Genomic DNA, 14,893 nt, shown 5'->3' on the forward strand with positions numbered 1-14,893 from the left:
TTTCCCAGTACCACCCAGTAATGGCTTGAGATGTGTGTGTGTATATATCCCTGGCGCTGGCAATTTTTCACGGTCTCTGCGGAAGAAAATAAATGTTATGTCAGCCTAAATGAAATGTGGTCCTCAGAATTTAGAAAAGGAGCACTATGCTACAGCATTCATGGCAGCTATAAGTCCAAGCTTTTCATTGCGTTCTGTTTCCCTGTTTCAGATCCCCCCCCCCCCCCCACCACTGCCTGTCTTGTAAAAGGCCATCCCCAGAACAGAAAGTGAGGGCAGAAAATCTTTCTAAGGGTAACTGTACACGTTACAACCAAACTGCACAATCTTTGTACTATCCACTTCAGATTTGACAAAAATATGTAATCAGGACCTACCTAAACTAGCCTATCATTTCGTTTCCAATCGGGCAGGTCCTTGCACTACATACTGATTAGCTCTGAAGGAGATTGTATAATAACTGTGTGGGGTAGAGCTTTAGATTTATTAACATCTAGAGCAGGGCTTGCCTCATTGGATACATATTGATTGGGTAGGTCTTCATATTCCGTAGTTTTGGAAAATCTAAAGTTGATGGTACAAAGATTGTATAGTCAGGTTGTAAACATAAAAGATAAATAAGAAAAAAGTTGATGTGTATTCTTGTATTTTACTTTCTGGATGCTACGTAGTTTTCTTGTCACGTTGCACATTTTTTATTGCTTGCTGAATAACCTCTTTATTTCACACAGGAGAGAAAAGGAAACTGTCAGACAGTCTAACCATAGAGGATGCAAAGAGAATCCGGGTTATGGGTGATATTCCTATGGAATTGGTTAATGAAGTTATGCTAACCATCACTGACCCTGCCGCTATGCTGGGTCCAGATGTAAGGCAAAATATTGTTAATGTTTGGTGTGTGCGCGTTGTGCTCTGGTGTGTGTTTGTTTTTTTTTTTTTTCTTTTAAGTTTAGTAATGTTTTTATATATATATATATATATATATATAGTTAGAATAAATTGTATGAAAAGAATGATAAATGCCTATGCAATAGCTGTCGCACGTCTTATTTTGCCATACTTTGATGTATTCAGGATGCTCCAGTTTCACTGTGTTAACTTATTTTTTGTTCTGTAACAGACAAGTTTACTATCTGCTAATGCTGCACGAGATGAGACGGCACGCCTGGAGGAGCGCAGGGGAATTATTGAGTTTCATGTAATTGGAAATTCTTTGTCTCAGAAGTCTAACAAGAAGATTCTTATGTGGCTTGTTGGGTTACAGAATGTTTTCTCGCATCAACTTCCACGAATGCCCAAGGAATATATCACGCGGCTCGTTTTTGACCCGTAAGTCTGCAGCATGACTTTGGCACTTGTATTTGTAATGTCGCCTGTAAACAAAATCAGTTTCTTTTCTTCTATGCCTAAAGCATGAATCTGTAAGTTTACATTTTTTAGCATACACCATATAGCTTTGTTACAAATGTTTCTATGACCATGAGTATTCTTATTCAAAAGCCAACCACGCACTTCATCATTATGGGAATGAAAAAAACGTACTACCTCCCATTTAACTTGGGCTTCTATTAGGACATCTTTTTACACTGTTACCTATTGAAGGGTGTTTTGGGGGAGGAAGCTGCTTGCTTTGGCTTTTTCCACTTCTAGCCCTTGGAATATTCTATCTATCTATCTATCTATCTATCTATCTATCTATCTATCTATCTATCTATCTATCTATCTATCTATCTATCTATCTATCTATCTATCTATCATAAGTATTATGACGCTTGCCTTTACATGCACATGAACTTTAATAGCATCCCAGTCTTAGTCCATAGGGTTCAATATTCAGTTGGCCCTCCCTCTGCAGCTATAACTGCTTCAACTTTTCTGGGAAGGCTGTCTACAACGTTTAGGAGTGTGTCTTTGGGAATGTTTGACCATTCTTCCAGAAGCACATTTATGAGGTCAGGCACTGATATTGGTTGAGAAGGCCTGGCTCGCAGTCTCTGCTCTTATTCATCCCAAAGGTGTTCTGTCGGTTTGAGGTCAGGACTCCAGTCAAGTTCCTCCATTCCAAACTCGCTCATCCATATCTTTATGGACCTTAAGAGGACAACTGAAGGTATGGAGGCCCCTTCACAGCACGGGAGATTCTAGAAGCTATTAGATCCACAGGTTCTGCTCGGAGGCCTGACGGTTTTCCGACTCTTTTTTGGTCCCCCACTTGGTCCGTTACTTTAATGCTCTCGGTGGGTAGCTCCTCTAGATCCCTGTTTCCATATGGCATGTATTTCTCTTCTGCTGAAGCCTAACAAAGATCCTGGGGAGGTTGGTAACTATTGCCCCATTCCACTTATTGATAACGATCTTAAACTGTTCACCAAAGTTTTGGCCAAAAGATTGTGCCCCTATATAATTTCTTATGTGTGTATAGGGATCAGATGGGCTTCATCCCTGATTGCCGGGGCCTGATTTAGTTTAGATATCATTTTCACTCCTGCCATCGGGCTGGGGTCTCCTCAAGAAGGCCTTCTCCTGTTCATAGACTTGCAGAAGGCCTTTGACTGTGTCTAAGACATACATGTTTCAGGTCTTGGAGACCTGGGACTTTGGCTCGCTCTTTTCACACGTCCTGTGAATGCTATATTTTCATCCACAATCCAAGGTTGAATTGATGGGATACCATTCTGACCCTCTGGGGGGGGGGGGGGGGGTGTGTAACGGGTACCTGTTTTTTGACAGGTACCCTTCCCCACTTCTTGGGAAACAGCGCACGGTGCTGTCCCTCGAATATTTGGCCCCCTCCTTTTTCCTCCGCTGCTGGGCTAATTACAAAGCGTAGCGCGCTTTTCACATGTGCAGTAGGGAACCAGCAGTGAAGCCTGAAAGGCTTAATTGCTGGGTTCCCTTACCCTGGATGGCGGTGGCGGCACCCAAGAGCTGATATGTAAATCGGCTTCGGTTGCCGACATCGCGGGCTCCATGGACAGGTAAGTTCTACTATTTAAAAGTCAGCAGCTACAGTATTTGTAGCTGCTGACTTTTAATTTTTTTAAGGGGGGCGGAACTCCGCTTTTAACCTGGCACTTAAGATGGGTGTCCACTGTCTCCATTGCTTTTTGCTATTGATGACCCGAATATTAAGGGGCTGCTGTGGAATATTCGCCGATGGTATGCTACTTTTTATAACCTCTCACCTCCCTTCCGACTATCCTTTGAACATCGTATAACTTTGGCAGGATTTCTGGACTCAGAGTAAACGAAACAGTCTTCCACCATGAATGTTAATATTCCCGAGGCATTACTATTCTAGATCTCTCACGTCTACTGGAATCTTTCCCATTTCAATGGCATGATAAAGCTCTCCCGTATTTGAGAGTTAATCTGTCCTCTATGTATTCGTCACTTTATGGGATAGTTTGCGATCTACTCCTTTGCTGATCTCCACATTCACCCTTTTAGTAAACACATTCGATAATCCTGATTTCCCTCCAGGTATGGATATTAGAGCATTTAAATGGTGGACGGATAAAGGCTCTTTTACCCTCTCCCATTGTTGTTCAGCCCCACGGATGCCCATTTTGGAGAGGTTCCGTTTTTTTTATCAAATGGCTAATTTTTTTTACATTTTTAGCCTTCAGGGGATTCGCCGTCTCGAACCGCAAACGAACAATGGTACACTAGAGACCAGGGTACTAGGAGGGGCATTTCAATGTTGTACGAGTCGCTGATCACCCCAGCTCAGATACAACCATACATGCTGGTTTGGTACAGGGACCTTAACTGTGAAGAGGAACTGGAGTCTTGGTCATTCAGACTTCAAGATTTGTACAAAGGTATTCTGAATGTTTCTCTAATAGAGGCCAGTCTTAAAGTCCTGAGCAGAGGGTACCTAGTCTTAGTTTGCCCAGCCAGAATATACAATACAGCTCTGCAGAGTGTTTTTTCGGGTTTGTAAGTTACAAGGATCTATGCTTCATATCTGGTGGGAATATCCCAAAATTGTGAATTTTTGGAACAGGGTGTTTTCGATGCTCTGTAAATTGATGGAGTTCTCTATTGTACAACAACCCCACCTTGCAGTGCTTAATGACTTTTATAAACGTATTTTGGGATTTTTTTAGGCAAGCAAGGAAAAGATATCCATGTATCATAAGTTAAAAGTTTTTTAAATTTTTATTACAAATCATGAAAACCTCTCTGTAGTTTGGGAGTATTAGAACACGGTTACAACATTGTATTATAAAAACCGCAAAATGAGGGTCAAGGTCACATGATTATACTTCCTAGTGTGTGGTACATCGAGTTGTTTGTGGTCATAGAGGTGAACCCCCACAATAAACTCCTAACCAGAATCTCCAACGCGTTTCAATCTCCAATTAACAATATGTTCTTCCTCCGGGAAGTACCACAATCATAATTACATGTGACCTCATCACACTCATATACTCCTGCTTGTTGCAAAACAGCCTCTACCGACAAGCAGGAGTATATGAGTGTGAAGGAAAATGTTTCAAACCTAAGGATGGACTAATATCTTGGTTCCGTTACATGGGAATATACTCCGCGCTTCTCTTCTCTTGCCTGAGGCTTGTGCTCAATTCTAGGGGCTATAGATAATGTTGCATGTAATTATGATTGTGGTACTTCCCTGAGGTAGAATGTATTGTTAATTTTCATTCGAAACGCGTTGGAAATTCCAGTTGGAAGTTTATTATGGGGGTTCCCCTATGACAACAAACAACTGGATGTACCACATGCTATGAAATGTATTCATGTGATGTTGACCCTCACTTTGCTGTTTTTATAATGTAATGTTGTAACCAACTGTGTCCTAATACTCCCTAACTACAGGGAGGTTTTTAGAATTTGAAAAGGGAAAAAAAACAGGCTGTCTTAAAGAGGAGTTCCGGCCTCAAAAAAAATTTTTCTCGATTAAAAATACCCCCGGGACAGTCGGGGCTAGTGCATTTCAGCAATGATAGCCTCTGAACTGTCCCTGGGTTCACTTACCTTTTTAGAAGAAATACCTTGAAAATGTCTTGTCCAGCGCTGCCATCTCAGGTGTGGGGGCAGCTGAAGCCAGAGCGTCCCATTTGGTGTCTTCTTCGGTGACGTCGGCGTCCCAGAATGCCCTGCACCGGCCCTGCTCGTCACTTCCAGTGCAGGCCCATCATCCCTACACAGCTTCTGGACATGCCCAGAAGCTGTTCAGCAGGGAATAACGCGCCTGAACCGGAAATGACGAGCAGGGCTGGTGCAGGCGCATTGACTCACACCTACACAGGTTGAACTGGATGGACTATTGTCTTTATTCAACCTCACCTACTATGTAACTATGTAACTATGTAACTATGACTCTTGGGAGCGATGACGTTCGGCTCCCAGGAGTCAATGCAAGCAGGAAGAGATGGCGCGGGCCGCGGCCGAAGAGGAAGGAAGGTAAGTATATTTTCTTTAATAACAAGGTAAGTAAAAAAAAAATTAAATTATCCAATTCTTTTTCAGCGACAGTACAGCAAGCGGATCGTGTAAAGTCGATTTTGAGGCCGAAACTCCGCTTTAAGGTTGTTGTAAGTCCTCACATTTACTGAGTGAATGGAGTTGTAAAGTCAGAAGGCTTTTTATCTTAATGCATTCTCTGCATTTAAGATAAAAAGCCTTCTGGGTGTAGCAGCACCCCCTAATACTTAAACCCCTACGCTCTCCAGCGATGTCCGGGACTCTCTCTCCTGTCGATTAAAGTCAGCCAATAAGGAGAGGGGGCGGGCCAAATGGCAGCTCCTTGTCTGAATGTACACATTGAGCTGCAGCTCAGCTCGGGTGCTGCTCGCTGTGGGGGCACTCCATGGGAGGGAGGGGCCAGGAGCAGCAACGAGGAACCCGAGAAGAGCAAGATCCGGGCTGCTCTGTGCAAAACCAACTGCACAGTGGAGGTAAGTATAAAATTTTTTTGTTATGTTGGTTTTTTTTTTTGTTTTTTGTTTTTTTTTAATGAGACTTTACAATCACTTGAAGTGCACAGCCTCAGGTGATACAGAGATGAAACACATCCTCCTACTTAGGTTTTATTATCTGCAGGCTTCCCCTCTACACCCTTTCAGAAGTGCAGATCGTGTTAAAAAATCGTCTGTGTTGTTAATAGACAAGTTCCGTTCTGAGCTACCCCCCTCTCTTCTGACACAAATTTATCTTGTGTCATGAGAACTTCTCAGAAGTGACTCGTGCAGATAACAGAGGAACAAGCACCAGAGAGAAAAGACACTTAGAGGTTTGGAGAGAGATAAGTAAACACAACAGATATGTGCTTAGTTCAAAGTCCATGACTGGGGTGTACAGCCACTTAAATGCAACAGGGATAAAGCAGCACAACAGGGTGAATCCAGCCTTTGTCGGTTTATATCCATGAAGACAGTTGAGTGTGTCTACTAATTTAGTGATCCACTGCACAAGCTTTTGTATTTCATTGAGCTCCTAGCTACCCAAATAAAAGATGTTGTCTCAGACACAAATAATTATAGACCGGTTATCACACATTTATCCAAACTGTTACTCCAACTGAGGTTGCGAATCTTGGCAAACGTTCCAACCCATTGTTTGTCCCCTTTATACAAAATGATGTTCACCATTGGTTCTCCAACATACCCACCTTAGATTGAGAACTCCAAAGACCTTTTTTCAAGGAAGAAAATTCTAGAATTAAACATGTCCTCCGTTGACTCTAAAAAGTCTGTTGAAACATTGCTCAGAATCCTGTATACAGTCTTCCCCAATGTCTTGAAAAAGTGCTGGAGGGGCTCTAACTCAGAAGAAACAGTAGCTCCATCTGTTGGTGCATGCATTTGAACAGTATATACATGTATATGCTCCAAATCAATGGAAATGCCTATTCATGTGATGGGTTTCACATCAAAGCAATATAAGAATTCTAGAATACCTTTACTACTAGTTGATGCTAAAAGCATTATAGCAAGATATTTGAGATATACCTTCTTGCCAACCAGTCATTTAAAAAAAAAAAAAAAAGTCCTAATATACCCAATACCAAAAATGTAATCTATTGCAGCTTACCAATCTTTTGATGTGATGGCTGCATTGGTTTTCTTTTTTTTTGTTTTTTTTTCCCCACCCCCTCGGTTTTCACCTGTGATCTGTCCAGTAACACACCACCTGGATGAATGAGCATATGGGTATAGTGGTTGAATTTTTTTAAACAAGTGATACTTATCACAAGTAGCTTCCACTGGATCTTAAAGTGTCACTAAACTCACGTCATAAAAAAAACTCATAAAAAAAAAACTATCAATAAAGGGTGTATTACATGTTGTTCATACTCAATCAGTCAAACACAATGATGGTGGAATATTGCCTGTAGATTAATGGAGGCTTCACCTCCCTCTTATTCTAAGACCCAGGCTGGAGGGGCGTGACACAGCCTGTGACTGGCAAAAATCCGCCCACACCATGTTATTTCCACAAAATAATGGATTTGATTTCAAATATATATTTTGTATGATAATTTAAAACTGTTTATTATTTATTTATTTTTACTCTGTATTCCAAAGGCTGTTTTTTTCTATTTTATTTTGAACACGTGACCAGCAGCAGAGGATTACAGGCTCCTCCTGCTCATGTTTCCCTGCAGACAGGCTGGGAACGATCTGGGTCATGTGACAGCTGTATATCGATTAGAAAAAAGGTACTTGGATGAGTTTTTTTTTTTTTTTGTATTATAATAATTAGTGCCATTATCCACACATAGAAATCTCAATAAAACAGGGTGTGTTTAGTATCACTTTAAGCAATGGAACCAGGATTGCCACTGCAGACTATTTTTTAAAATAGTAGAGCTATTTTCAGTGTCTGCAAAAAGAATAAACATGACGAAGACACAGTTTTCAGATATATTCAATGTTCAAATGCTGTGTTTTAAATACTTATCTAAAAAAATTGAATACAAACATAAAAAAAACTGTCAACTATACCTTCACCCCACAACTCCATCCTGTCAATTGTGTGCAACCTGTGTACGTCTCATTCCCCCTTAGCCATTGATTGTTATAATTTTCTGACTATTCTAGTTGATGCCTGCAAAACCTTGGTTTTATGTAAAACCTTTGCACTTTCCTGAAAAAAAATAATAAAAGGTTATTTAAACCAAAAGATGGTTGCCTTGGTGAAAAAGTGTATGTCAAAGCCATCCGTAGACAAGCAGCTGATAACCCGCTAAACGGTTTTCATCCTTTGCTTAGTTTGATTAACACAGGTTTATGATATTCTTTTTTGAATCATGCATTTTTTCAAATCTGAATCGTCACATTACATTGGTCATTGTTTTACCTAACACACTTTTTCTTTATTGTGCAGGAAACACAAGACTCTTGCACTAATTAAAGATGGTCGGGTTATTGGTGGCATCTGTTTTCGCATGTTCCCCACTCAAGGTTTCACAGAGATTGTGTTTTGTGCTGTTACTTCCAATGAACAAGTCAAGGTTTGAAGAATCTTATTTTGCATACGCTTATTTTAGATGTCATTCATAACGCATAACAATCGTGACTTTGGCCTTTGGTGCTGTTGCTCAGATCTGTTAGGCTGCATTCACATGTCAACGTTTGGATCGCGGGCAGAATCGCCGCGATTCCGCCCGTGATCCCGAGATTATTGCAAATCGCGGGACGCCTGTGCGTTGCCCGTGATTTGCAATAGCCCCCCAAACGCTGAGCGATGTTGCCGCGATTTCTGCCTGCCGAATCGCGGTAACATTGCGCAAAAAAAAATCGCAATACGCTCCAAAGAAGCTCTTGTACTTTTTTGGCCATAATGCGTCCCGCAATTTTTTTTTTGCACGATGTTACCGCGATTCGGCAGGCGGAAATCGCAGCAACATCGCTCAGCATTTGGGGGGCTATTGCAAATCACGGGCAACGCACAGGCGTCCCGCGATTTGGAATAATCTCTGGATCGCGGGCGGAATCGCCCTGCGATCCATACGCTGACATGTGAACGGAGCCTTAATGTAAAATTACCTTAAAGCGTAACTCCACTTTGTTGTACATTGCAGCGATTTTAACAAACTTTGTGGCAGATGCCTACCTTTTTTTTATTCTTAAGAAATCCCTGTTTGTTTCTCTGTGGCTGGCTCTGTGCTGAGTGGGTCTAATGGAAGTGGTTTTATAATTATCAACCAGCTGTGGCAATTGCAGGGCTCTAATGAGAAAAGCTGCTGGGTCTGCATCCCTTTAGATGTGTTCCTATTGGGAGTATCTCACCAAGAAGTACACTTTTGTTGCAGGGGAAGCCAGAAATCTGACTTGTATCTTAGGCAGACTTCTGGGAAAATTTGTGAGCCAATCACACAAGCAGGAAATTTTCTGGGGTGTGGTCAGTACACATTCTGTGTACAGAACAAACACCTCCAGGTAGCCATATTGCATTGCGGTTGCAGTAAATTACAACAGCCGCAGATTGAAAAGGAAAAGTAGTTTTTAATAACATTCAATTACAATATGATTTGTGTCACAATTGTATACACTATATTGTTTTCTTTTTATTTGCTATTTTTTTTCCCTACAAAAGTGGAGTTACCCTCTAAAAGTTAAATGGCTGACAGGTTGGGTTTGTATGACAGAAGATACACTTTTGGTCTTTTCTGTCGTCGTTGCTTTTCCCTGCCTGCCAGCATTTGTGTACATTGAGCTGCGTATACACAGCTCGGCATACATCTACAGCAAGGCTTTGTACTGTGATGTGTATCCCATGCTCATACATGGAAGTGATGTCTTCCCGGATAATTGTGGATTTGTATTTATTCATTTGATTTATCTGTTTTTCAGGGATATGGTACCCATTTGATGAACCATTTAAAAGAGTACCACATTAAACACAACATCCTTTACTTCCTCACATATGCAGACGAATATGCTATTGGCTATTTCAAAAAGCAGGTGGGTATCTGCTGGGTAATTTTAAATATGGTTCTTGTATCATATTGCAATATAACAAGAAAACAGCAATTCAGTAAATGGTTTCTGCTGTCAGAGACTTAATTGGTATTCGGCCTCTCAGCAAGCCACTAAGAGCCTGAGCCAGCCGCTACCGCTTGCTCCCACGGCCCAGTGCTCCAGTGAGTGCGGGGGGCGGTGAGGGAGCAGTGAGCTGGAGACTGACAGTCATGAGCTGTCTGCTCAGGGAGTTCTGAGTATTGAGTATATGATCGCTCAGTTCTCAGTCTTGGAGCCTGCAGGGGACAGATTCAGCATCAGACTGATGATACATCCACCTAGGCAAGTATGATAAAAAAAAAAAAAATACATTCCTATAGTTCTTTGAAATGAGGACCTGTTGAATACTAGGTTAACGCTTCTTTCACACTGGCTCTAAACCTTTTTTTCCTTCATGTTTACTTGCTGCCTTATTTTCTCTATCGTTCATTGATGGACGTAGTCCTCTGATGTATATCAGTAGGGTAATACCGCCCCCTAGAGGAGTAGGACGCTAGGCAGAAATAAAATTTCTGGCTGCGCCTATGGGCAGTCCCTAGGCTTATGTCGCAGCGTTCCTATTTGGCCGACAGCCCCCCTACTCCGGTGGCGTGGGGTCCTGTCTTGAGATGGTGCCCACCTGTGTTCCTGGTATGGTGAGTACATGTCGCATCCCCTCCCCCTCGAGTGGGGGTTTTGGGCGGACGCGGGCCCTCTCTCTGGGATAGTCGGACCCTCACACTCCTGGGTTTCCTTCTGTCCTTTTGCTGGCGGGTCCTATTAGTGCAACATGAACCCCTCAGACTCCACCTGATCCCCTCACCGAGGCTGCAGGGCCCTCAGGGTCGCAACTGTCCACTGATGCGATTTCAGCGGTCCTGGAAGCTTTTGTGTCCCGGGTGGAGGTGGCCTTTAGAGGGTGGGGTGTGCAGAAACAGTCGGTGCCACCTAAGGGGGATCCCCCAATCTCCGGACTTAACAAGGCTACCGTGATTCCAGTGGAAGATTCCCCGTCCTTTAAGGACCCAGAGGATAGGAAGGCAGAGGCTGTGGCCCGCAACATGTACGCTATGGCGGGGACTGCGCTACGGCCTGCCTTTGCTTCGGCCCTTGTCACCCAAATGGTGACTGAATGGGCGAAGCTGCTTCGCCGGGGCGTGGAGGGCCAGCCTGTCCCTCCTGAATTTGGGGAACTGTTGGACCAGATGGTGCAGGCGCTGCAGTATGCTTGCGATGCTGCGCTAGACATTGCTTCCCTTTTGGGTCGTCTGTCGTTTTCGCGGTCGTCATGAAGTGTATGCTCTGGCTGAAGTGTTGGTCTGCGGATCAGGCTTCTAAGAAGGCCTTGACGGAACTCCCCTTTCAGGGGGACCGTCTGTTTGGGGCTACCCTGGACGAGATTATTAAAGGTGGTACGAGGAGTAAGTGTATCTTTCTCCCACAGGTTTCCAGGGGTAGGGACTCTCGCCGTCGGCGGGGTCCGTCCTTTTCGGCTCACAGGAAGTATTCTCGTCCTTCAGGGGCAGGCGATAGGGCGAAGGCCTTCAAGGCTCCCCGGGTGCTCCCAAGCGTCCCTGAGCTTGGAAACAGAAGTCTGGTTCCGCCAGACCTGCGGACAAGGCCCACGTCTGCCTGATGGTGCGCCCTCACCCGTGTCTGGGGTAGGGGGGCGCCTTTGCCTGTTCTCGGACGTGTGGCTGGCCCGGATCCCAGACAAATGGGTCCGGGAGGTTGTGCGGTCCGGATACAAGATCGAGTTTCGATCCGTTCTTCCGGTCAGGTTTTTCCCTTCCAATGTCCGCCTATCCCTGGAGCGCTTTATGGGGCGGTGCAGGACTTGAACAGTGTCTGTTCCGCACGTGGAACGCTTTTGCGGGTTTTATTCCAACCTGTTCACGGTTCCCAAGAAGGAAGGCAAGGTACGGCCGATCTTGGACCTAAAGGCACTGAATGTGTTCGTGCGTGCTCAAAAGTTCAAGATGGAAACCATTCACACGGTGGTGGCTTCCCTACATCAGGCGGACTTCCTGGCCTCGATAGACATCAAGGATGCCTACCTTCACATTCTGATCTGTGCTGCTCACCAACGGTTTCTCCATTTTGCCGTGGGAGAAGATCACTATCAATTTGTGGAGTTACCCTTTGGTCTCGCCTCCGCTCCTCGGGTCTTCACAAAGTTGTTGGCCCCGATCCTAGCACTGTTGTGACAGCGGGAGATATCGGTCCTGGGCTACCTGGACGATCTGATTCTCCGTGCGGAGTCCCCTGCGTTGCTGTCGGAAAACTTGGCGGTCACCATGCGTACTCTGGAGGAGTTCGGTTGAATCGTGATCCTTCAAAAGTCATCTCTGATCCCTTCCATGGGACTGGTCTATCTGGGTCTGACCTTGGACTCCTCCTCTGCCAGGGTATTTCTTCCTCCGGAAAAACTCCAGAAGATCCAATCAGCGGTTCGTTTGTTGATGTCCAACGACCGGCCGTTCCTTCGGACCTGTATGAGAGTCCTGGGACTGATAGTGTCCTCCTTCGAGGCGGTCCCCTTTGCTCAGTTCCACACGAGGGTTCTTCAAAGGTAGATTCTTCTCAAGTGGAACAAACACCCGAATTCTCTGGATTCTCTGATTCGGTTAAGCCACAGGACCAGAGACTCCCTTGTCTGGTGGCTTCGGCCCCTGATGCTTCAGTTGGGAAAATCCTTTCTCCCTATATACTGGATAGTTGTCGCCACGGACGCGAGTCTGTCGGGGGGGGGAGTCCTCAATCAGGACTCTGCTCAGGGAGTCTGGTCCCTGGAGGAATCTCGATTGCCGATCAATGTTCTGGAGCTGAGAGCGATCTGGCTTTGCCTGATGCACTGGACCGACCATCTGAAGGGTTGTCCTGTGCGCATTCAATCGGACAATGCCACGGCCATGGCTAACATCAATCACCAAGGGGGCATCAAGAGTGTCCTTGCAGCCCTGGAAGTGGTGGACATTCTACGTTGGGCGGAGCGCCATGTTCCGGCTCTCTCCGCGGTCCACATTCCGAGGGTGGAAAATTGCCAGGCGGATTACCTCAGCCGCCAGGCCTTGGATGCCGGAGAGTGGTCCCTGCATCTGAAGGGGTTTCAGCAGTTGTGCCTCTGCTGGGGCACTCCAAATGTGGATCTGTTGGCGTCTCGAATCAACAGGAAGGTACAGAGATTTGTGGCCCGCTCCCTGGACCCTCTGGCATATGCGCTGGTGGCCCCCTGGCTCGGATCTTTGCTTTCCTTCAACAGGGAGTTGATTAAAAGTTGGCCTTGAGTACTATCAAGGGTCAGGTCTCGTCCTTGGCTATTTTATTCCAGAGGCCATTGGCCACCCATTCCCTGGTGCGTAGTTTCATCCAGGGGGTGTGACACTTGGTGCCTCCGGTTCGACCTCTGCTACCGCCATGGGATCTTAATTTGCTGCGGTCGGTTCTCAAGAAGCCTCCCTTTGAGAATATTTGGGAGGTCCCCCTGCTTACTTTCTCGGAAGGTAGCCTTCTTGGTGGCCATCACTTCTGCGTGCAGGGTGTCAGAACTGGCGGCGCTGTCCTGTCGTTCTCCCTATCTGGTGGTTCAGAGGGACAAGGTGGTACTTCGGCCGGATCCATCCTTCCTGCCGAAGGTGGTTTTGTTTCACTTAAATGAGGACATAGTGTTACCTTCCGTATGTCCTAAGCCAAAACATCCTAAGGAGTTTGCCCTGCATACCATACCCTGGATGTTGTTCGGGCCCTCAAGGTGTATTTGGCATCTACGGAGACTTTTCGCAAGTCTGACTCGCTCTTTGTGCTCACGCATGGCCCAAAGAAGGGGCTGCCTGCGTCTGCTGCGACTATTTCCAGATGGATCAGACAGACAGTGGTGCAGGCTTATTCCATTAGGGGTCAGGTTCCCCCCTTCCCTGTCAGGGCGCACTCTACTCGGGTGCTTAGTGGGCTTTTCGCCATCAGGCATCTGTGCTTCAGGTGTGCAAGGCGGCGACTTGGTCGTCTGTTCACACCTTTACCAAATTTTTATAAGGTAGATGTGATGGCATCTGCTGATGCCTTTTTTGGCTGCAAGGTTTTGCAGGCTGCGGTTTAGGGGGCCTCTTGGCCTTCCTTGAGGGTGTTTTTTTCTGTTTTCAGGTGGACCTCATCTGGTTGTTCTGAGGTGTCCTGTGTTGCCTGGTTGGCCATGTTGGCCTTGGGGGACTATTTTTTCTGTGTTCTGGTTCCCACCCCTCATTTTGGTACAGCTTTGGGACGTCCCTACTGATATACATCAGAGGACTGCGTCCATCAATGAACAATAGGAGAAAATTGGATTTTTTTTCCTACCGTAAAATCCTTTTCTCTTAGGTTCATTGACGGACGCAGTACCCGCCCCTCTATATTTTGAGTGGGTTGGTGTTTTTTTTCTCTGACACTGCTTTGATACAAAACAGACATCCTATGCAGTAAGAGAGAGGGTATACCCCCAGGGACTGCCCATAGGTGTAGCCAGAAATGTTTTTCTGCCTAGTGTCCTACTCCTGTAGGGGGCGGTATTACCCTTCTGATGTACATCAGAGGACTGTGTCCATCAATTAACCTAAGAGAAAAGGATTAGTCCAAAAATCCAATTTTTCTTTGATGACCGCTTGTGTGGATCCCACTGTGTACAGTGGTCAGATTGAGTCAGCTTCTGGCTGTGTACAATAAGGGCATTAGTTTCATTCAGTGGTTTTTATGAGATGAGATCTGTGCATTTGTAAAAGCAGCTTGGTTTAGAGATTGTGATCCCTGATGGAATGTGATAGTCAGCGCATCAATTTAATGATGTGAATTAATATTTAACTTGGCTTTATTCAAGCACAAGGATACGACTTCTACAGTATAAATTTCAGGTATCCCAGGACGTAGCTTATGTGTCTTGAGAGGGGACAGAA

At 45.0% G+C, this 14,893-nt stretch overlaps 1 protein-coding gene across 1 annotated transcript in view; it reads left to right on the forward strand.

Annotated features, from left to right (window-relative positions):
- KAT2A (lysine acetyltransferase 2A) overlaps positions 1 to 14,893 on the forward strand; it is a 109,462-nt gene that overhangs the window by 66,793 nt on the left and 27,776 nt on the right. The window contains exons 9-12 of the mRNA XM_082272642.1: positions 732 to 868; positions 1,121 to 1,329; positions 8,356 to 8,482; positions 9,825 to 9,935. Coding sequence (XP_082128768.1) covers positions 732 to 868; positions 1,121 to 1,329; positions 8,356 to 8,482; positions 9,825 to 9,935 — 584 coding nt within the window. The remainder of the gene's footprint in view (positions 1 to 731; positions 869 to 1,120; positions 1,330 to 8,355; positions 8,483 to 9,824; positions 9,936 to 14,893) is intronic.

Source organism: Pelophylax lessonae, assembly GCF_965119305.1.
Source record: "Pelophylax lessonae genome assembly, chromosome: 11".
Taxonomy (NCBI): domain Eukaryota; kingdom Metazoa; phylum Chordata; class Amphibia; order Anura; family Ranidae; genus Pelophylax; species Pelophylax lessonae.